The sequence below is a fragment of the Sinohyriopsis cumingii genome, chromosome 9 (genome assembly GCF_028554795.1).
Source record: "Sinohyriopsis cumingii isolate HCF-2022 chromosome 9, ASM2855479v2, whole genome shotgun sequence".
Lineage (NCBI taxonomy): Eukaryota > Metazoa > Mollusca > Bivalvia > Unionida > Unionidae > Sinohyriopsis > Sinohyriopsis cumingii.
The window spans coordinates 15,196,795-15,219,177 of NC_142969.1; the positions used below are offsets into that span (position 1 = coordinate 15,196,795).

A 22,383-nucleotide genomic window follows, 5' to 3' on the forward strand; every position below is an offset into this window, starting at 1 on the left:
TCTTTATAATGGTACAATCAACACCTTGTGTACTCAGCATCAACTGGGTAGTGTACATAGTAATCTTTATAATGGTACAATCAACACCTTGTGTACACAGCAGAAACTGGGTAGTGTAAGTAGTAATCTTTATAATTGTACAATCAACACCCTGTGTACACAGTAGGAACTGGGTAGTGTAAGTAGTAATCTTTATAATGGTACAATCAACACTGTGTACACATCAGGAAATAGGTAGTGAAAGTAGTAATCTTTATAATGGTACAATCAACACCTTGTGTACACAGTAGAAACTGGGTAGTGTAAGTTGTAATCTTTATAATGGTACAATCAACACCCTGTGTACACAGCAGAAACTGGGTAGTGTAAGTAGTAATCTTTATAATGGTACAATCAACACCTTGTGTGCACAGCAGAAACTGGGTAGTGTAAGTTGTAATCTTTATAATGGTACAATCAACACCTTGTGTACACAGCAGAAACTGGATAGTGTAAGTAGTAATCTTTATAATGGTACAATCAACACCCTGTGTACACAGCAGGAACTGGGTAGTGTAAGTAGTAATCTTTATAATGGTACAATCAACACTCTGTGTACACATCAGGAAATAGGTAGTGTAAGTAGTAATCTTTATAATGGTACAATCAACACCTTGTGTACACAGCAGAAACTGGGTAGTGTAAGTTGTAATCTTTATAATGGTACAATCAAAACCTTGTGTACACACCAGGAACTGGGTAGTGTAAGTAGTAATCTTTATAATGGTACAATCAACACCTTGTGTACACAGCAGGAACTGGGTAGTGTAAGTAGTAATCTTTATAATGGTACAATCAACACCCTGTGTACACAGCAGGAACTGGGTAGTGTAAGTAGCAATCTTTATAATGGTACAATGAAAACCTTGTGTACACAGCAGAAACTGGGTAGTGTAAGTAGTAATCTTTATAATGGTACAATCAACACCCTGTGTATACAGTAGGAACTGGGTAGTGTAAGTAGTAATCTTTATAATGGTACAATCAACACCCTGTGTATACAGCAGAAACTGGGTAGTGTAAGTAGTAATCTTTATAATGGTACAATCAACACCCTGTGTACACAGCAGAAACTGGGTAGTGTAAGTAGTAATCTTTATAATGGTACAATCAACACCTTGTGTACACAGCAGAAACTGGGTAGTGTAAGATGTAATCTTTATAATGGTACAATCAACACCCTGTGTACACATAAGGAACTGGGTAGTGTAATTAGTAATCTTTATAATGGTACAATCAACACCCTGTGTACACATAAGGAACTGGGTAGTGTAATTAGTAATCTTTATAATGGTACAATCAACACCGTGTACACAGCAGGAAATGGGTAGTGTAAGTAGTAATCTTGATAATATTATGGTTAAGATGTTAATTTCATCTCCAGAAAAGTTGTACTGATATAACATTCACAGATGAGAGCAAAAGCTATGATTTGAAAACTGAAAATGAATGGATATCCCTAAATATGCATTAGTCCTCAGTCAATGCCCTGTGTGACTCGGACTTTCAAAGCCTTTTCCCCAAACACACTTCAGAAAATAGAATTCCCTAACAGAAAGTTAACAAGTTATTATTGAACCTTAATTCATTCACCCACTCCCACTCCATTTCTTTGAACAACAAAAAAACAAAACTTTGAAAAATTATCTTGTCTTCACAATTGTCTAAGTCATCTGACTATTGACAGGTACAAAAGAGTTATCTCCCTTGCAATATATATATATATATATATATATATATATATATATATATATATATATATATATGGGTTATCAAATTGTAATCATTAGTAATATACTGTATATACCTGTGCATAAGCTGTGTCTAACTACAAAAAGACCCTAATCTGCTGTCACATAATGAACCAGTAGATCAGGGTCTATGTTATTTGATCTGCTGATTACTCTTCATACACAGCAAAGTGCTTTTGGTCTGGTTTGGTATTGTACTTTATGGCACATCAAAACAGGTGCAATGTAGCCTAATTAGGCTAATTAGTGCTGAGGCAAAAGGAGCAAAGTGACTTTCCCAGGAACACACCATAGTAGCTGATCCAGTCTCGTCCTATGGTAGGATTCAAACTTGCATCATTCACCCATGAGGCAGGCATTCTAACCACTAAGCTACAACAACATCAATAACCTGTGTAGATCCAGATCAGCCCAACGGTCAATCGTGGTCTGTGCAATTTCCAGTTAGACCTGACTTACAAGTCTTGGGTAATTCTTTAAACTAATCAAATATGAAATAGTGTTTTTTTTCCCAATTCTTCTTTACTTAAGAAAAATGTTATGGCATGATCAAAAAAGTGTTTTTCCTGTTTTGCTTAAGACTGAAGTGTAGGTTTTACAGTTTAAGTTATCAAGCCAAAAAAAAGTTGTATAATAAAAAACTATTTGTTTCAGATTTCCTCAAAAGAGACATGGATGATAAACGCTTTCAAACTCTGAATAAAAAAATAAGAAATTATCTATCAGCTTACCTGAGGAAAAAACAGCAGTAAAGGTCTTTGAAGCATCATCTCTGGATAGGGAAAGATATTCATCCTGCACATTAAACTCTTTGGACATGTCAGCAAAGTCAGTGGTGAAGTCATCAAAAGAAGAGGCATTCTCGTTTGATTTGGCATATATTATTAAACCTGTAAAGGTTTGAAATACAATTAAGTTTTATGTGTGGGAGATGGAAAAGGATCGATGCTTTCTGTATAGCTTAAATTCAAAGCATTTTCTAAAATTTACAAAGGTTACTAAACAGAAGAAAAAATAACCAAAGTCTTGTTTATAAATTACAATTCCCAACTAGTTATTTGAGCCCCTACCAGCATGTATGAGCCTCTTGACAGATATCTACATAAATGTATTTTGTCATTTCATACCCCATTAATTATATATGACTGGATGATGGGTTTTCAGATAAATAAAAAAGACTCAGCTGGTGGGAAACTGCAATATTGTGGTTTGGTGTTACATCCGGCACAGCAAAGGCATCATGCTGATGTAAGCAAATTCAAAGCTTTGCCAAAGTTCTTACAACTGAGTAGACTTATAGTTGGTGTACATTTGCAGTTATACTCTGGAAATTTCAAAAGATTTCAAGTTGTGATCCAGGGGACTATATCCCTTAGGGAGTAAGGAGAGACCAAGGAAGTCAATATCAGTTGCATGTCTTTATTTGTCATCTAATGCACAACCAGTGTGTGTGTGTACCTGTGTGTGTGTGTGTGTGTGTTTGTGTCTCACAACAGGGTAGTGATCTCGGTAGTTTTAAATTCATGATCCAGCAGGTAAGTTCCAAGAGCTCAGGACAGACCCAGTGACCAAAATCACTTGCATATATGAATTTGTTTTTTCCTACCAACTAATTATATGGCATGGATCATGATAGTTTCCAAGTTAAGACTCCAGGGTTAAGTCCTTAGAGTGGGCATCCACTCTGAGGCCAATATCAGTTGGACATCAGAATGCATCTTTGCTCAATAACATTACAACTTCAAGGATGAAATCAAATTTGATATGAGACATTTGACTAAAAACTCGAAGGTCAAGTTATTTTTTGTTTTCTAGTAAAATAATACAAATTGGCTAAGAATTTTCCCCTTTCAACTGCATCATATCCACGTTTTAATGCTTACTGTTTTTGTAAAACTTTAAAGACCCCCATGCATGATGATCTCAGTCATATTTATGGTAACTTGGTCTTCTTGTTTTTCTGCTTTCAAGAAAAGTACAAAATATAATGTGTAAAACGTTGTCATTTTGGGGGAAGAGATCACATATGAATTCTAATACAAGATAATCATAGCATGACTCAAGAAATTTCATATACATGTGCTTTCTTGTACATGAAATAATATTTTATCTTCTTAAAAGTTCACAAAATAATGTGTAAAATCTCTATTACATAAAATAATGTGTAAAATCTCAATTATACAAAATAACGTGTAAAATCTCTATTACACAAAATAATGTGTAAAATCTCTATTACACAAAATAACATGTAAAAACTCTATTCAGCGAACACACTGGGCTTTGCCAAGGTCACAAAATATACCTTCTGGCAATATTTTGTTGGCGATAATGTTGGTTGTTTAAGCTTGTATCTTGGACTTGGAGTGGAGAAATTCAGAGGCACCATGAAAGGAAGCCGCAAACTTGACATACAATGCTCTGGAATCTATCTACTGTTACATAAAATAAAAATTTGTTCATATTGACAAACCATCTTAACAGTGTATTGTTATACCATAATCTGCTTATCCTGACATCTGGCCTGAGTAACATATGCTGTGATACACTCCAGTAGACATGCTACCATGACTAGTTACAATTGTCCAACCTTTGAAGGCAGGAACAATGACTGCTACAATCGACCAAACAATGGCTAATTCCTTTTCTTTTAATATACCTAGAAAATATAGTTTTTCTGAAACTTCAAAGAAAACTGATTACCTTTGAAACACCCATCGTTCTAAATAAATACTAAGAAATTTTTAAAAATCAGTCTCAATCAATGTTCTACAGTTATTGGATACTGCCACCACAATAAGAAATGGACATTTGTTTGGTTCTTTAAAGCTGTCGCTTGGCAGTGACTTCAATAACACATGCACCATTTATCAAACAAAGCTGACAATAATCCTCAATAAAAGCAAAGAACCTTTCTTCAAAGAAAGTCAGCACCAAACTTAAATAAAAGTAATGGAATCTGATGGATAATTGCATTTTCCAAAGTGAGTGGAACACTTTTATTGTGCAGTGAAAGTTTCCTTTATGCAGGAAAAAAGTTTATGTTTACAACTGCTACCAACAGCCGAATAAATGCAAATTAAATTTCCAACCTTTTGAAACGAATGATATCTGGCTGTCTAGCTAATTAAAGGTATCTCGCAAAGATGTTGGTTAAATGTTTTAATTTGTTCACATTTTCATTTCCCTATTAATAGCATCATCCCCTGGGTAGCCTCAGCAAGAGAGTTGTCTCCAGCTGACCATAATGTAGGCCAATTTAAATACATGTATGCATAGCATGTAAACAACTATAGGCACGTACTACTGGCAACAATATTATAGTAAATTGTTTAGTACCAGTCAGATATAGATCAAATCTGAACTACTTATTTATTTATATATATTATTTGTGACTTCGTTCAAGATGTGGCTGATACGCAAATTTCATTATGTGTTATATAAACTTTAATACAGGGTTTTTTCATATACTTATAAGGTGTTTAACAGGTTATTACTACACAAATGTAAGTTGTCAATAAATAAGTGTATATCAGACTAGTTTTGCCATCATTTAACCAAACACATGTATTTTTGCACACGCTGTTATTATCTCCCACCCTTCCCAGGCCATTTTTTGTGATACATGCATAATTTTCATCAGCTAACTGACTTGGTTGGTTATAACATTGTTTGGTCTATAACACAGTTGCATTCTATGGACCCCAACCACCATGTTATAGCAGGGTCACTTGAACATACATACCATTCTTAGTTTCATTGAGCTCTACATGAATATTTGCACCAATGTTATCCTTTGCAGCAAAAGCAGAGAATATGGTTGCATCCGTATAGTTTCCATCAGCCTTCATAGCTCTTGCTGTACGGGACTGTAGGATAAATGTGGTGTTAGTTGTTTGCAAGGATACCAGTGTGTATTCTCCCCATCCATTGAAGGTGAACTTCTTTTTGTCCAATGTTTCAATATGAGGATCACCCCAAAAGAAAGCTGCAATAATAATAATAATAATAATAATATATAAACAAATATCTTTAATTAAGGAGGGTAACTGAGTTAAATACAACTAATCTTCCAAGGCCCTCTAAAAAGGTATATATATATATATATATATATATATATATATATATATATATATATATATATATATATATACAGAAACACACACATCTTCATGCAAATACTTGTCTTTCATGAAAATAAGTATTCAAGTAAGCAAATTTACTAAAAAGTATTAACATACATTAAGAAAGTAGGACAATTTAACTGCATCTATACACTTTTGCTTCATCTCTCCAATAACAAAGTTTTAAAAATGACTTTCAGCAACATCATCTTCTATAAATAACAGCTAAAGATCACTTCTACTTAGATACACCTTTAGGTTATTCTGCAAAATGTGGCATGCAGTCAAGTTTACATTAAATGTGGCATGCAGTCAAGTTTACATCAGTATGATATTTTTACATAAAACAACAAAAGCAAGGAGATTTTCATATACTGAATTTTATATATTCATGACATTTTTACAAACTTTAACAAAATATGCAAATATAAAAGATGCAAATCATGCAAATGATAAATTGTAAGAGTAACACTGTAGTAATCAAGAACTTGAACTTATATTTTTTAGTTTGTTAATATGTAGGTTTGAAAAACTGCATGTACATTTTTTAAAGGATTTAACTGAATCATCAGAAAAAATGTGCGCAGGGAGTTCCATATTTTTGCCCCTGAATGCTGCAGGCTTCCTTTAAACTGCTTAATGCAAGGCTTTAGCACTTCCATATCGTTAACATTTGATCTCAACTTATAGGGAGAGTCTTGTATAATAATTTAGTCATGTATTTTGAAACATCTACTTTGATACATTTCAAAACCAGAACTGCTTTCAGAAAATATAGTCAACTCTTCTATTTTTAACCATTTTAATTCTGTGACCATGTCTGATGACGATACATCAATGAGGACATTAATAAGAAGCCTAGCTGCTCATTTTTGAAGCTTGTGAATTCTGCCTAATTGGAAACTGGTACAATTTCCTCATATTGCTGAACAGTAGTTAATCAATGAAAATATTTAAGCATCATAGTAAAGAATGAAATTTTCAAATTATGTATGGTGGTCATACTGGACATCAGATTGGAAGTCTTCTGGTGAGAGTACAATGTTGATATAAGGAGGAATCTAGGAGAAAATGTATCCATAATTATATTTTCGAAATGAGTACTGTGGTAACCATAACTGAAGATAGATTGGCACCATTTTCATTTATGACAATTTTTCACTGCCTTTACGTGTAGCACATGTGCAAGATTAAGATTCTGCTCCATTTCATTCATTAAATGTCTTCAATAAGCTCTCTGTTTTTTATTTGTAACTTTCACTGTGATTCAATTACACAAATTTTGACACACAGAGCAGAAGCAGTCATTAAAGCCAATGAAAATCACAGAAAACAAAAATTGAATCAGGGACTATGGGTGTGGGACATCAAATATCAAACCTTGGATAGCAGACATGCAGAGCAAATGCAGAAGCCACTATCTAAAGTAACTGTTTCTGAAGCTTATATTTAAGGTACAAACACTCACCAAAGAAAAATGGAAATCTGCTATAGCACCAACTGACTGGTCGAAGATCATAATATAAATGACAGAGGTTTGTTCTGTAGCAGCAATATTCTTTCATTCTTTGGTCTACAGCCTGATATTGCCTGGGATATAGTGTTTTGTGATACTGCAAGAATCCACCTGCATTTGGTGCTTGTTGCTGGTACTGGCCTGTCCTTATGTTGTAACAGCAAGTCTGATGGCAATAATAATAATAATAATAATGATGATGATGATAATGATGATGATAATGATGTAACAACAAGAATGTCAGCAAATGCAACTGGGATACTGTAGATCAGGAAATATTCATGAGTAGTTATTTTAGCAAACCACACTATAGATATCATTAGGACTTACTTGCAAAGACTGAAATTCACAACCAAATGATCAGAGATCTAAGTTTATGATTGGGGCATCATTGTACCTTCCAACCTGATGAAAATATTAAATATATAAGACCCTTACCGATGTTTTGATATATTTATAACTTAGTCATCTGTTGTGTTTATGTACTGGAGCATGTATAATACTATAAGATGTGATATGAAAGTAAGTAAGTAAGCACATCATACGTCAGTTTTAACAGCAAGTAAGCATTTCATGTAATATCTATCAAAATGGGCCAGTTTTAACAGCAAGTAAGCATTTCATATAATATCTATCAACATGGACCAGTATTAACAGCAAGTAAGCATTTCATATAATATCAACACAAGCCAGTTTTAACAGAGAGTAAACATGTCATATATCAAAATGGACCAGTTTTAACAGTAAGTAAGCATGCTATATATCAACTTGGGCCAGTTTTAACAGTAAGCAAGCATTTCATATAATGTCAACACGGGCCAGTTTTAACAGTAAGCAAGCATTTCATATAATGTCAAAACAAGCCAGTTTTAACAGTAAGTAAGCATTTCATATATCAACTTGGGCTAGTTTTAACAGTAAGCAGTAACTACTGACATGTGGCAAGGGCATACTGTTTCACCCCCAATAACTACTGACATGTGGCAAGGACATACTGTTTCACCCCCAATAACTACTGACATGTGGCAAGGACATACTGTTTCACCCCCATTAACTACTGACATGTGGCAAGGACATACTGTTTCACCCCCATTAACTACTGACATGTGGCAAGGGTATGCTGTTTCACCCCCAATAATTATTGACATGTGGCAAGGACATATTGTTTCACCCCCAATAATTATTGGCATGTGGCAAAGGCATACTGTTTCACCCCCAATAACTATTGACATGTGGTATGGGCATAATGTTTCAACCCCAAAGCTTTGACATTGTTATTAATTGCCATAACATGAACATCTTAACATTTCCAAACCTCAGGTCCTCTAGTAATATAACTGAATTCAGACTCAAAGTCAAAATCATATACAGTGTGCCCCAAAAACTCTGATATTTTGGAATGTACATTCTGATAGTACAATAGTTTCCTGAAGGTTTAATGAATAAAAACTCATTTCAAGCAAAATATGATTTTTTTGCAATTTAAGCAACAGTTCAATTTTGTGCTCTGTCAGTCTTGCAGCCAAATAACTTAGACTGCTCCGTGTTTGGGAAAGAATGAATTACAATGTTCTCACAACTGGATATTTAAAGATCATAACTTTTATTTCCATAAAAGTCCTAACAGCCTTTTATTTTTATTTTTCTCACATGTATGACAGAAGACTTGCATTACAATACAGCTGATGGTGATAGAGTTACTACCCCATGAGTACTGAGGTTCAAATCGTTGCTTACAATCTACCTATAAATCATATATGGACTGTATATAATAACATATTGCTTTTTCCTATCAGATTCTACTTTCATCAACAATTGCTACATCATCATTTTCTCTTCCTCTGCACCATAAGACTCACAGTGGGTTGCCTCCCTTTGGAAGGATAATCCCACTACTTCAATGCTCAAAATTTGGTGGTAAAATGACAACTGGAGAATACAGAGTCTTGTAACAGCAAGTGGGGATAGTTTACCATATCCAGTACCAGGGTTTATATTCTTTGACAGGATGTCCAGGACTTGTCCATAGGGTCTGCTATAGCATGTTGGCTCTATCTCAAAGCAGGTAGGGGCGGGACAGAGAGGTGGCAACCTGACCAATGATGATATTCTGCTTGTAGGGAAAGGCAGGAGAGGAAAGGAGGCACTACTGTGGTAATGATGGACCTGTTTCATTATCAGTGACTTATTGGTCTCAAGTGAGTGTCATATTAGGAAGCTGGTGCATGAGGCGACGAGGCTAATAATTATGCTTATGATGAGTGCTTTCTGTCTAGCTCAGGAAATGTTTTACAAAATAGTCACGAATTTGTAATACATTAATTTAAGCACAGGTTTTTCTTGTATGGACTGAATGATACATCATAAAATCAAGCAGATGGGGTGATCGTCTTTGGCTTAAATCTTTTCCATGTCCTACATTAAATTCAACCTGTTGTTGCGTGTAATTAAAGACATTAACATAACTGCAAATGATAAAAGCAATGTCAAATATCATGTTAGGCTTGCAGTGAAGTGGATGATAAAAAATTAAATAAATAAGCAATACTCTAATTACTTGGAACAAACAAACTATGTGAAAACAATACAATAAAGGTCTTACGCTGAAAAATATTGCAAATGATGTTGACCATTGGAGTAAATAATTCTGATGGAAACAGGAATCTTATCTTACAGCAAGCTTACTGTAAAATGAAGTGGACACCTTATGTACAATGTATTCATCATATGACAAAAGAGTAGTTATATGACATTAGTTAATGCACTTAGACCTGTCCAACAGTCGGGACAATATATAACCCATCCTTTCTTAACATCGTGTCAGGATTATTGCAAATACCTTCCCATGAGGGCTGTACCACCATCTCGGTTGTACAACAGCACAGTATGTATTGGGACCCTCAAAGTAGTAGCTCCCAAATGAGCTGTCCCACCAGAGTAAATTCAAGGTGCATGGACACGATGGCATAATGGCATTCATCCACAAATTGTACCACCTCAAATATCGATTTTCTGACCACCATGCTCGGCAAACACGTTGATCATTATTAACATGGAATCCAACCGGTGTTAATCTATAGTACAGGATGCCTCTTACCCCTGTAACAAAAAGCTGTCCTATCATTTCTGTATTATGTATATATATTACAGGAGATTAAAGGTAGATAATCCACTGTAACATTTCAATGGAATATTGTATGATAATTATTAATTATGACCCAAAAATTATTCACTACAGAAGCACCAATATCATATATATGAAATTATCTATTACTGCTTGATAAGTCAACCCAAGAGATGTAATTAAAAATAGTCATTTGATGAATGCTAAAAAATAATTAATGTAAAGAAATGAAACATTCTGTTGACAATCTAGTGTCAAGCTCCTGCTGTATGCCATCCCTCTATTCCTGTATATCTTAAGTTGTATGTATGTATGTATGTATGTATGTATGTATGCACAATCTTTGACAAATTAATTGACCACTTTGGTGGTCTAGTGGTCACAGCATTCTATTCAGATATGGAAGGTCGTGGGTTTGAACCCGGCCGAGTTATACCAAAAACTTGTAAAAATGGTACTCACAAGTTGGAGTAGTGAATTCAACAGCTTCTTTAAAAACTAGATTTAAATATGTATGCCCCTACTGCAGACACACATATCAAAACATGTAAATTCCCTCACAAAAACAAAATATTTATGTACTTATACAACTGCATTAAACTCTAACCAGGATATCTGCATAAACATACAAACATGCATACCAAATTTGATTTCCCTGTCTGAAGTGGTTTTTGTTTAACTGTGCTAACAATTGTATTTTTCATAAAAAAGTAAAAGTCCAGTCCAGCAAGAAGAGAAAAACATCATTATCCCACCCTTCTAAAATGCCTGCTAGTTGACTGACGGAACTGTCAAAAGTAACATTCATAGGAAAGTCATACCTACAAAGTGTACATGAAAGTGACAGACCTTGTGTATGCAAACTAATTTAATTTGCATCAAACACATTATTAATAATTTAACTTCTTGTGACATATGAACAGGTAACCAAACAAGGTACAAGTCAGTATGTATTTTTCTTTCTGTCATTTTTTTTTATGAAGAATACCAAAAGACAAACATCATGACCATAAACCTGATGTGTAAATATTGTTAAGGATATCTTGAAAAATTATGTTTTCTTATTAAACTAAATAAAGTATATACTTTTATTTTGTGAGGAGTGAAAGACAGAAAATATATTAAAGATATTTAAATATTGAAATTAACACACACACAAACACACACACACGCACACACACACACACACACCAAGTGTCATAAACATCTACTGAATGCTTTTATGCTTTTAGAACTTTGGCTCCTGAAACAAAATGCAAATGATTGATGGGAAGGAACAAAAAATGTTAACAAATTCTGATCAACTGAAGAATCCCTAACGGCAAAAGTCTATTATACATACTATGTTTCAAAAAGTCATCTTGAACAATTCTGGACAGGTAAATGGATAAAAGCACTAAAATACTGAAACTAAGTAATTATGGAAAGCAAAGGGTACATTTAGTCTAAATGTAAGTACAAATTACACAGAGTCTAAATCTAAATGTAAGTACCAAATTACAGAGTCTAAGTCTAAATATAAGTACCAAATTACACTAAGTCTAAGTCTAAATGTAATTACCAAATTACACCGAGTCTAAGTCTAAATGTAAGTACCAAATTACGCCGAGTCTAAGTCTAAATGTAAGTACCAAATTACACAGAGTCTAAGTCTAAATGTAAGTACCAAATTACGCCGAGTCTAAGTCTAAATGTAAGTACCAAATTACACTAAGTCTAAGTCTAAATGTAATTACCAAATTACACCGAGTCTAAGTCTAAATGTAAGTACCAAATTACACCGAGTCTAAGTCTAAATGTAAGTACCAAATTACACCGAGTCTAAGTCTAAATGTAAGTAACAAATTACACAGAGTCTAAGTCTAAATGTAAGTACCAACAGATTTGAGTCAGATATTCAGTCTGAGGAACTGGACACAATTTGAAAATGCCATGGTGAGAGCTTTCAAGAGTATACTTGGGTGTGAGGGGTCAGACTTACTTAGTTAATTTTGCCCCAGCCACCAAACAAAAAAGCATGATGGATGGATAGAGGGATAGAATGGAATGTAACAAATTCCTATTTTCTCAGCCAGATGTATATGAATATAGTAACTACTAGTTACAGTATTGCTGTTCAAATATAATGATTGTTACATATATATCAGAAAAAATAAACGACAACAACAAAAACATGTTGATAGTTACCATTGGTTACAGCATTGTTGTCCATCCTTAATGCCCCTGTTGTGAATGAGTTCACATCCTTCTTTAAAACTCCAGAGTTTGCAAAGGAGTAACCAATGAATACATAATTATAACTGAAACGCATTTGCCCAGGGAAGTAAATGTAGGAGACAAATGTATTTAATCCATCTGTTACCAAAGCAAGTTGAAAAGTAACACTCTGAAAAATAAAGTATTAGGCACTCATTATAAATCATTAAAATGCACAGTCTTTACATTCCACAAAAGGTCTATTCCAAAGAAATGGGCTTTGTTATAATTAAACACAAAATACTGCAATTATAGACAAAGGAAATAGTGCATCTCCTGCTGTTATATGATTAGACTGGGTAGCCCAAAAATTTAATGGAAAATGTTTAGGTCAAAGGATGATTGGGCACAGTCTGTAATCATTTAACTCCCTAATCTGCATTAGAAAATCCTTTCCCTGTATGCACCTGACATGCTAACAAAAAAGAAAAAGGTTCAAACAAGAAATGACAACTAGCAAGTGCAACTCATTATAAGCATGCCCATTTGAGCACAAACTTGTTTTCCTCACAGAAATTTATACATTCAGTAGTTTCATTTAAATAAACTGTCACAGTTATTATAAATTATTTGAACTACTATTGCCATTTTTTAACTTAGAATAAACCAAAGAGATTTAATCCATAGATGCTCCCAGGATTTTATCATAAGGGGAGATTTTCCCCCTCGCCAAAAATATAAGGGGGGGGGAGTAGAACAAAAATTAGGGTAGGAGGAAATGGCCATTGTTCAATATTTACACAACACTTCAATACCCATCTCTCTTTCTTCACAGGGGCTATGAGTGGCCGAGTGGTCTAAAGCACTCACTGTTATGAATCACTGCTGTCTCACCTCTGTCTGCATGGGTTCGAGTTTTGGGCTTGGACAATGTGGGTACATGAGAAAGCCTACCAGTAGCTACTCAGGGGTCGGTGGTTCTTCCTCCACCATTTATACTGGTCGCGATGTATAGCTTATATTGTGCTGAAAAATGGTGTTAAACCCTACAACAACAACAACAAAAACCCTACAACAACAACTTTCTTCATGATCCACTCTGTAAGACCTCAGTTGAAACTGAAATCCTTAAAAAATGCTACCTCTAATTGCATAAGCATTAATATATTGACTTTTTCTGAGCTTAGTCTATTCCTTATCTGTGTATGACAATTGTTTAGTACTGAGAACCCCCTTCCATAGTCTACTGTCTGACTGGAGCATATACATGGCTCGTTTAGCCAGCTGGAACAAGTTGAGAACTGTTCCTTAAGGCTGTTATGTAAAATTTTCCGCAGCTCAAAGGTATTGTCATTTGGATACTTCTGTTCCAAAATAAGATTTTTCACTACAATAAGCTCTGCTAAAAGTGAACCTTTTTGAATTAGCACCCTAAGTCACTACACCAGATTTTGTTTCATAATGCTCTATTAGGATTTGAAGTCCATTAATACCAAAGTCTACTTGACGAAAGAGAGATATTTGGATCAAATAAATATATTTACTTCTTAATCTCATTTTTAGATTCTTATTTATTAGATTTATCGCTTTTTTTGTTGTTGTTGTAGGGTTTAACGCCATTTTTCAGCACAGGATAGGCTATCGATGGCAGCCAGTATTAATGGTGGAGGAAGAACCCGGGAAAACCCCGGAAAGAACCACCGACCCACGAGAAGCTACTGGCAAACTTTCTCACATAACAACATAGGCCGAATCCGTGACTCAAACCCACGCAGACGGAGGTGAAATGGCAGTAATCCATAACGGTGAGCGCTTTAGACAACTTGGCCACTCGGGGTCCCAGATTTATCGCAACCATTATGCTAGGGCTATATGGTTTTGTACCACATGATCCCACATGGCTAAACTGTGATGGAAATGAAATGAAAACTGCACTTTACTTTTAAATCATCTTTATTTTAATACAGCTCTCTTGTCTGTCTTTTCAACATTCAATTTTGAAATACCGCTGAAATGAGGGGTTGACCGGCTTGCCATTTGTTTTTCCATCCAGCATGTACAATAGATTCCTATGATATTCTGGTATTCTGATTTTCCAGCATTTTGCCTGCACAGCGCCACCTATCAAATACTTACCTTATATACACTAAATGACCAGAAGTTACTAGTTCTGAATCACCACTATTCACCAGATTATTTCTGGAAAATGTTGAGATTACTGACAAGTACACTATTTTAAAAATATAACCATGGATATCACTGTTACCAAATAATGACCCTACCCCATGTAGACAAATAGACTCTATATCTTCTTAAAATCGCCATCAATGTAATAAATTCAGTTAACCAGTCTGTCATCTGATAATGACCGATGGTGTTATGCAAGAGTCAGATCACATGATTATCATATTTATCAACAACCAAGATATCAAATCTATGGTAGCAAATAACAATCAAAATGTGAAATATGGACAGTTGTTGCTTTCTGGTGGCTTTTAAACTGACAGGTGTTGACTTCAAAATTTTGTTGTACACCATTTATTACTTTTTACCGGAACACTGGAAGTCGGTTATACAGTCCGGGGTCAACATGCACTTTCATGCTCACTGCTATCACTACTCTCTCCCTCACTGGTTAGTACAGATACATTTTTTTTAATTTCTTATAAATTATGTTGAACGGCACAGGTGGCAGAATGGGTGCTATGGAAGTAGCGTCCATTTTTCAAGTATATTTACACTTTGGGAAACATACACATCAAGTTCCCAACATTAGGACAAGTATATGCCATCTTTAAAAAATATTTTTTTCTGTAATACCACGATGACAGAGTAACCCCCCTTGCATAACCTGGGCTCTATATGGCGTCTGCTAAGCGATTGTTTCCCGAAGTCATCTGATTTAAACTGAAAATTAAATGCATTTTAATATAGAGCAAAGAAAACCAGATCTATAGACATATCTTGAAGGTAAGTGTTTTTATATACGTGCTCGCCAATCTCAAACTTTAAGATCAACTATACCATAGCACGCCGGTTCATCCGATTCTTAAGATTTTGAAATAAATATGACAGGATCGGATTTTAATTAAAAAAACATTTTCGGGTTCAAAATAACTCACTGGTATCTCTGTTTTTCTGCTCTTATAATCTCATATGCTTCCTAACTTTACAAATAAGGTGTCCTCATCACTATGATTGGCCAGTATGTGCCAAACGAAATCGTCTTCTGGTGAACCACGCTGGGAATCGTCTAGTCCCACATGTAATACCTTGACGCTGATATTTATGTTTTGGGCGTCAGCACTAAAACAAAACGAACATGTGCTACGTCTTACATGTAGGACTAGGAATGAGCCATTTCGGGTTTCTAAATAGCCCGTATTATCAACGCGCATTTGTAAAACTTCCTTGATTCAAGGTTCAAACTACAACAGAATGGGTGTTACGGGGCCGAGTGTGCCAAATTTAGTTAAACTGTTCAAGTTAAGCCGAAGAAACCAGATGTACGAAAAAAGACACCTTGCGATAAGGGCTATGACATTTCCGCCGGCTTGACTTACGTCGCGATAAGCACGTTACAGGTGACAAGCTGAATAAAATTGTGTAGGTACTGCGCAGATTACATTTTCTTAGGCAACTAATTTGTGAGAGTTCTCAAACATCACTGCTTTCCAAGTGCGCGAATTATTTTGCACGAATCACGCAATCGCGCATTGGGAGCATCTCTGCTAATCAACTGAAATTGTTTACTGACAATTAGGTTAAAATTAGTATAAATAGGCAGGTCATTTATCTCCAATAACTTTGATGTGATCAGGAAGAAGAAAAAAAGAAAGATGGTTGAATGGCCCAGAGTCGAAGCTTGTAATGATTGCTGAGATTAGTGTTACCTCGGATCGACGATAGTATACTGGGTATGGTGCTGCCCTTTCCCAAGTTACAACCAGGAGAAATGTAGGACTGAAATTTGTCTGATCTGTTTCATACTTTCGAACATAGTCTCGTGCTTTGATGACGTTGCTATTATTCTTAAGACTGTTATTTTCAATGATGTCATAAGCATGGTAGTAGATAACACCAACTCCAGATGACCAATATCGTCTAAAGTCAAGGTCATTGAAGTAAGGGGCAAGGTAAGATCCCTGACTCTGGAGTCCAATATCATCCCATGGTGGACCTGGCGTTGTGATCCTCTCATCAAACGACACAATGCCATTACTGCAGATCTGTAAAAGGCATTAAAGTCGTAAATGACTGGAAGGCAAATAAATAAATATGTTATTAGGAATGAAGGAAATTACATTGAAACGATTGGGAAGTTGTTTTTTTTTTCAGGATTCTTTCGAGTGTCTGCATCGCGGTTGAATAAAAATATCAGGAAATTAAAGGTGGAAGACCAAAATTTTTGGTCTATCCTGCTAGTATTTTTAAAAAAAAGCACATTGTATTAGTTTTATTAAAAAAGAAGAAGATTACGAATGAAAGAACTCCATCCGCGACCAAGGATGAAATATGTCAGGTAACTGTTGCAATACAGATTCCAATCGACCATGACGAATTCAATCGTGAATCAGTTGTTAACCCTTACATAATTAAATGGCCAGACAAGGGCTTGCCCATCCGAGTAAGGCAAATAGATTGAAATTTGGACTTGAGCAAGTCATGCCTTTTCATATTGTATCCACTTGCCAGGGAATATATTTATTGTTTCAGTATATTGGTGAGTTTTGATTCACTGATTGGAACATTTAAAACCAAAAATGTGGGAGAAACCCAGCTCCACAAAAAGATCCTAATGAGATGGTGGAACAGTTTATTTAAGGTATCAGCGAACGAATGAGGAAAGAATGAAGATACAGACAGGTGTACGATCGGTCAATATGTTTTCTTTATGATTTAATAAATCATTGTTCATTACATCCATTAAAATGAATGAATCATTCGAAGAATTCCATCTTTTACGTTCAGTGCACAACAATTATAGGTATTTCACGTTAACATACTAGTATTGGATTATTTAAAAGTAAAACCGTTTAAAATATCTTGAAAATATTATATAAGCACATGGTCGGTCATTACTTCAAAATCATTTCATAAATATGACGACTTAACGAGACCTCGTTTTCACCTTAGGCAAATGAGGGGATCACTTCAAAATATCCGAATGTCAAAACTGTCGGATAGTCTACAGAATAATATTTGATCAGGAAATACAGATTTAAAGGAATTAAGAGAATACTACTTACATACAAAGAGCTGTAGAGGATACCATATATTGGAAATTGTAATGATGACGTCACTTCCGGGTAGCAAGCATCATCAATATCTGTGAAAACTGAATCCCCTTTGGTCCAACCATACTCAAATGCTACACCTGAAAATACGGTGAAAGCGTGTACTGCGTTTCCAAAACAAACAACGAAAAAACTTTTAATAAGCACAAAACAATAACTATTCCTGTCCTTTCAGAATATGTCTTAGTTATCGCCCACCATTAGCTGCATCATCATCATCGTCATTATAACCATGCCATGGTCTTTATCATGAACATAACCATCATAAATTCGACTGTAAACATCATAACCAGAACTAATACTATCCATTATCATCATCGTTACATACAAATCATCATTGATCATCACCATCAAATGCTGTCAATCAGTTTCATTGTAGTTATCATCAAGATCATCATCGACTGATCAGTTGATACATCTAATTAACATGAAACAAGACATTTTGACCAGGACGGAGAAGTATTTAAATTTAGAGACGTTTCGTTCGAGATTTTTGCTGGGCCACTAATAAATGTCAGTATCATTCCACCGTTTCACTATTTGCATCAATAATAAACAAAAAGATTCAAAATATATACGGAAGTCATTACAGTACAGTATTCCTATGTTATATTTTGTCATCGTTTAAAATATATTAGATAATGGGATGTTGAAATTTAATATGTATTTGATAATGGTATATTGATATTTATTATATACATTATAGTGATATATTGACATTTATTATAAACATGATAATGGTATATAAACATTTATTATATACATGATAATGGTATATTGACATTTATTATATACATGATAATGGTATATTGACATTTATTATATACATGCTAATGGTATATTGACATTTATTATATACATGCTAATGGTATATTGACATTTATTATATACATGATAATGGTATATTGACATTTATTATATACACGATAATGCCATGTAGAAATTTATTTTATGTTTGCTGATGATATACTGAAATTAATCAGTATGCGAAGAAATCATGATCGCCACAGCAGAGCAACGTCTTTAAATTTGCAGTCGTTTACGACGTAGGTTTATCTGTTATGGTTTGTCTATTTATTTTAATATTCTGCAGTTTAACGGGAATTTCGTGATCGTGATTAACTGACAGTTTAGTCCGCCATGACATAACTGGTACAGCCAATCAGTTTCCGATATGTTGTCAATATTGTGCAGATAAACATTTCTAAAAAAACTCTAACACAGTATAAATGTATCTCAGAAAATAAAGCCTTATTAAGGTATGGTGTGGATCTCCATTAAAGTAGATTCTTAACAGTCGATGGTGTCTTCCCTTCCCGCTATGCTTTCAGAATGGTCCAAAACAGGCGGCACACGGATGCTGGATAATTTTGTTGAAATAACACTGGAGTACTGTCCAGTGTGCATGTACACATGCCAATATTGCTGTTTTGGAAGATATATGGGTATGACTGCATAGGCACAATAAAATGATTGGCTACATTTATTTGATAGATGATACAGCAATAAAGAAAAAGGAAAATAAAAACGAAAACGGGTTGCGGAGAAAGAGGCTCATACGGGAAGCAATGTGGCCCAGTTAAAAAAAGAGAGCCGATCACTGTTTAACTTACAGTTTCAAATCTTTATGACTTCAACATTTATCATACAGTTTTCATCACTTATTTAAGTGTATCCAGTCCAGAATCAAACGTTATGTCCAAAGGGGGAAAATGAAAATCCAAAAGAAATTACTAAGCTAGTGAGTGAAGTACTATTCAGAAAGGTGGAACAAATAATTTAACAAAGTAAGGTAAATGTTGATTTAACAAAGTTATAAACATCACATTATAAAAGTGAAATTATAAACATAGATTTTATTTATTTATCAAGTATTTGTTTTGAATTGAATAATGAGAAGACACGTATGATTTTACAAATTTATCGTTGTATGCATCAGAGCTAAACAATGTGGACTTACCTGAATGTACACCAATGTAAACATACCCATCTGTTATTTAATATCAGAATCATTTTATTACGGGTAAAATAAAATCAATAATTTAGTTTAAAATATAAATGAATAACTAAAACGATATCAGTTAATTAGAATATTTAGCGACAAAATGGATACATAGGTACAAAGAGGGAAAAATCTGTTGAACTGGATTCCACACATAACAACAACGATCCACGCATTAGGAATAAGAATAAACGAATCTTCTGTGTGTGTGTGTGTTTAATTCTATTAAAATCAGAATCTTCTTTTCAACAAATGGGTCCGACAGGCATCTAAACAAGGTAATGTTCTGTTGACTTTTTGAAACACCAATTAAATTAAAGCTTTCAAAGCGCTGTCAATAAAACATGTCATTCGGTATACAGCCATTCGAACAATAACTCCCAAACGCAAATTGAGACAATAAACAGCTACTAATTATAAGCGGACAGGGAATTCCAATGGTCAGCAAAACATAACATTTATATTGATGTCTGCCAGATCTAGGTGGTGTAGAAGATCTTGATTTTAATCAGAAGGGGTGGAGAATATACTTACCTTCAAGAAAACTTGCTGTAGTCGTTGACATTATGGTCGATGATGCTGTAGAATTTGTTATTCGATATGACGTCGAGGATGTGGTTGTAGGATTCGTTGTTTGATGTGACGTCGAGGATGTGGTTGTAGAATTCGTTGTTGGATAAGGCGTTGAGGACGTTGTTGTGGAATTCATTGTTGGATAAGGCGTTGAGGACGTTGTTGTAGAATTCGTTGTTGGATAAGGCGTTGAGGACGTTGTTGCAAAATTCGTTGCTGGATAAGGCGTTGAGGACGTTGTTGTAGAATTCGTTGTTAGATAAGGCGTTGAGGACGTTGTTGTAGAATTCGTTGTTGGATATGAAATCGAGGATGTTGTTGTAGAATTCGTATATGTCGTCGAGGGTGCCGATGTATAATTATATTGTGTGTCACTTGTTGAAAGTAGTGTAGAATTAGTTCGTGCTTCTGTTGTATGAAGTGTTGTTGTTGGATATGACGTCCAGGATGTTGTTGTAGAATTTGTTGTTAGATATGACGTCGATGATGTTGTTGCAGAATTCGTTGTTGGATATGTCGTCAACGATAATGTTGTAGAATTTGTAAATGTCGTCGAGGGTGCCGATGTATAATTATATTGTGCGTCGCTTGTCGGAAGTAGTGTAGAATTAGTTCGTGCCTCTGTTGTATTAAGTGATGTTGTTGGATATGACGTCCAGGATGTTGTTGTAGAATTTGTTGCTAGATATGACGTCGATGATGTTGTTGCAGAATTCGTTGTTGGATATGTCGTCAACGATAATGTTGTAGAATTTGTATATGTCGTCGAGGGTGCCGATGTATAATTATATTGTGCGCCGCTTGTCGGAAGTAGTGTAGAATTAGTTCGTGCCTCTGTTGTATAAAATATTGTTGTTGTTGTAGAATTCATTGTTGGATATGACGTCGACGATGTTGTTGTAAAATTCGGTGCTAGATATGACGTCGTGGATATTGTAGAATTCGTTGTTGGATATGACGTCCAGGATGTTGTTGTAGAAGTGGTTGTTGGATATGACGTCGAGGTTGTTGTTGGATATGTCGTCGATGATAATGTAGAATTAGTATATATCGTTGAGGCTGTCAATGTATAATTATATTGTGCGTCACTTGTCGAAAGTAATGTTGAATTAGTTTGTTCCTCTGTTGTATTAAGTGTTGTTGTAAAATTTGATGTTGGATATGTCGTCGGGAATGTTGTTGACGAATTCGTTATTGGAAATGGTGTCCATGACGACATAGAATTTGCTGATGTATATATTGTCATGGGTGATGTAGAATCCGACCATATCTCTCTTGTGGGAAGCGTTGTTGTAGAATCCGTTGTTGGATATGTCGCCAATGGTGCTGTTGTAGAATTGGTCACCTGTGGATCTGAAACAGCAGATGTTCTTCCTGTAGTCACCAGGGGCTCTGATGAAACAGATGTTGTTCCATTGGTCATCAGTGTCTCTGACGAAGTGGATGGTACTACACTACTCACCAGTGGCTCTGATGAAGTGAATATTGATTCAGTGGTCTCCTGTAGCACTGACGATGTATATGTTGTTCCATTGGTCTCCTGTATCTCTGACGCAGTAGATGTTGTTGCAGTGGTCACCTGTGATACTGATGAAGTGGCTGTTATATATGGTGGTTGATTAGATCAAATTAATTAACAATCATTTTCGTGATAGAGTAAAACATATTAAACAAACCATCAACAAATCATTGAACAAACATATCTCTCTTTATGTTTCCTGACGATAGAATCACGGTGATTTGACTTATTTTCATAATATTTAT

At 35.0% G+C, this 22,383-nt stretch overlaps 1 protein-coding gene across 1 annotated transcript in view; it reads right to left on the reverse strand.

Annotated features, from left to right (window-relative positions):
* LOC149791309 (uncharacterized) overlaps positions 1–22,383 on the reverse strand; it is a 134,489-nt gene that overhangs the window by 104,617 nt on the left and 7,489 nt on the right. Inside the window, exons 3-10 of the mRNA XM_089969840.1 lie at positions 20,581–22,218; positions 17,997–18,124; positions 16,641–16,976; positions 12,739–12,937; positions 10,267–10,526; positions 7,380–7,593; positions 5,533–5,775; positions 2,522–2,680 (exon numbers count right to left, since the gene is read on the reverse strand). Coding sequence (XP_089825966.1) covers positions 2,522–2,680; positions 5,533–5,775; positions 7,380–7,593; positions 10,267–10,526; positions 12,739–12,937; positions 16,641–16,976; positions 17,997–18,124; positions 20,581–22,218 — 3,177 coding nt within the window. The remainder of the gene's footprint in view (positions 1–2,521; positions 2,681–5,532; positions 5,776–7,379; positions 7,594–10,266; positions 10,527–12,738; positions 12,938–16,640; positions 16,977–17,996; positions 18,125–20,580; positions 22,219–22,383) is intronic.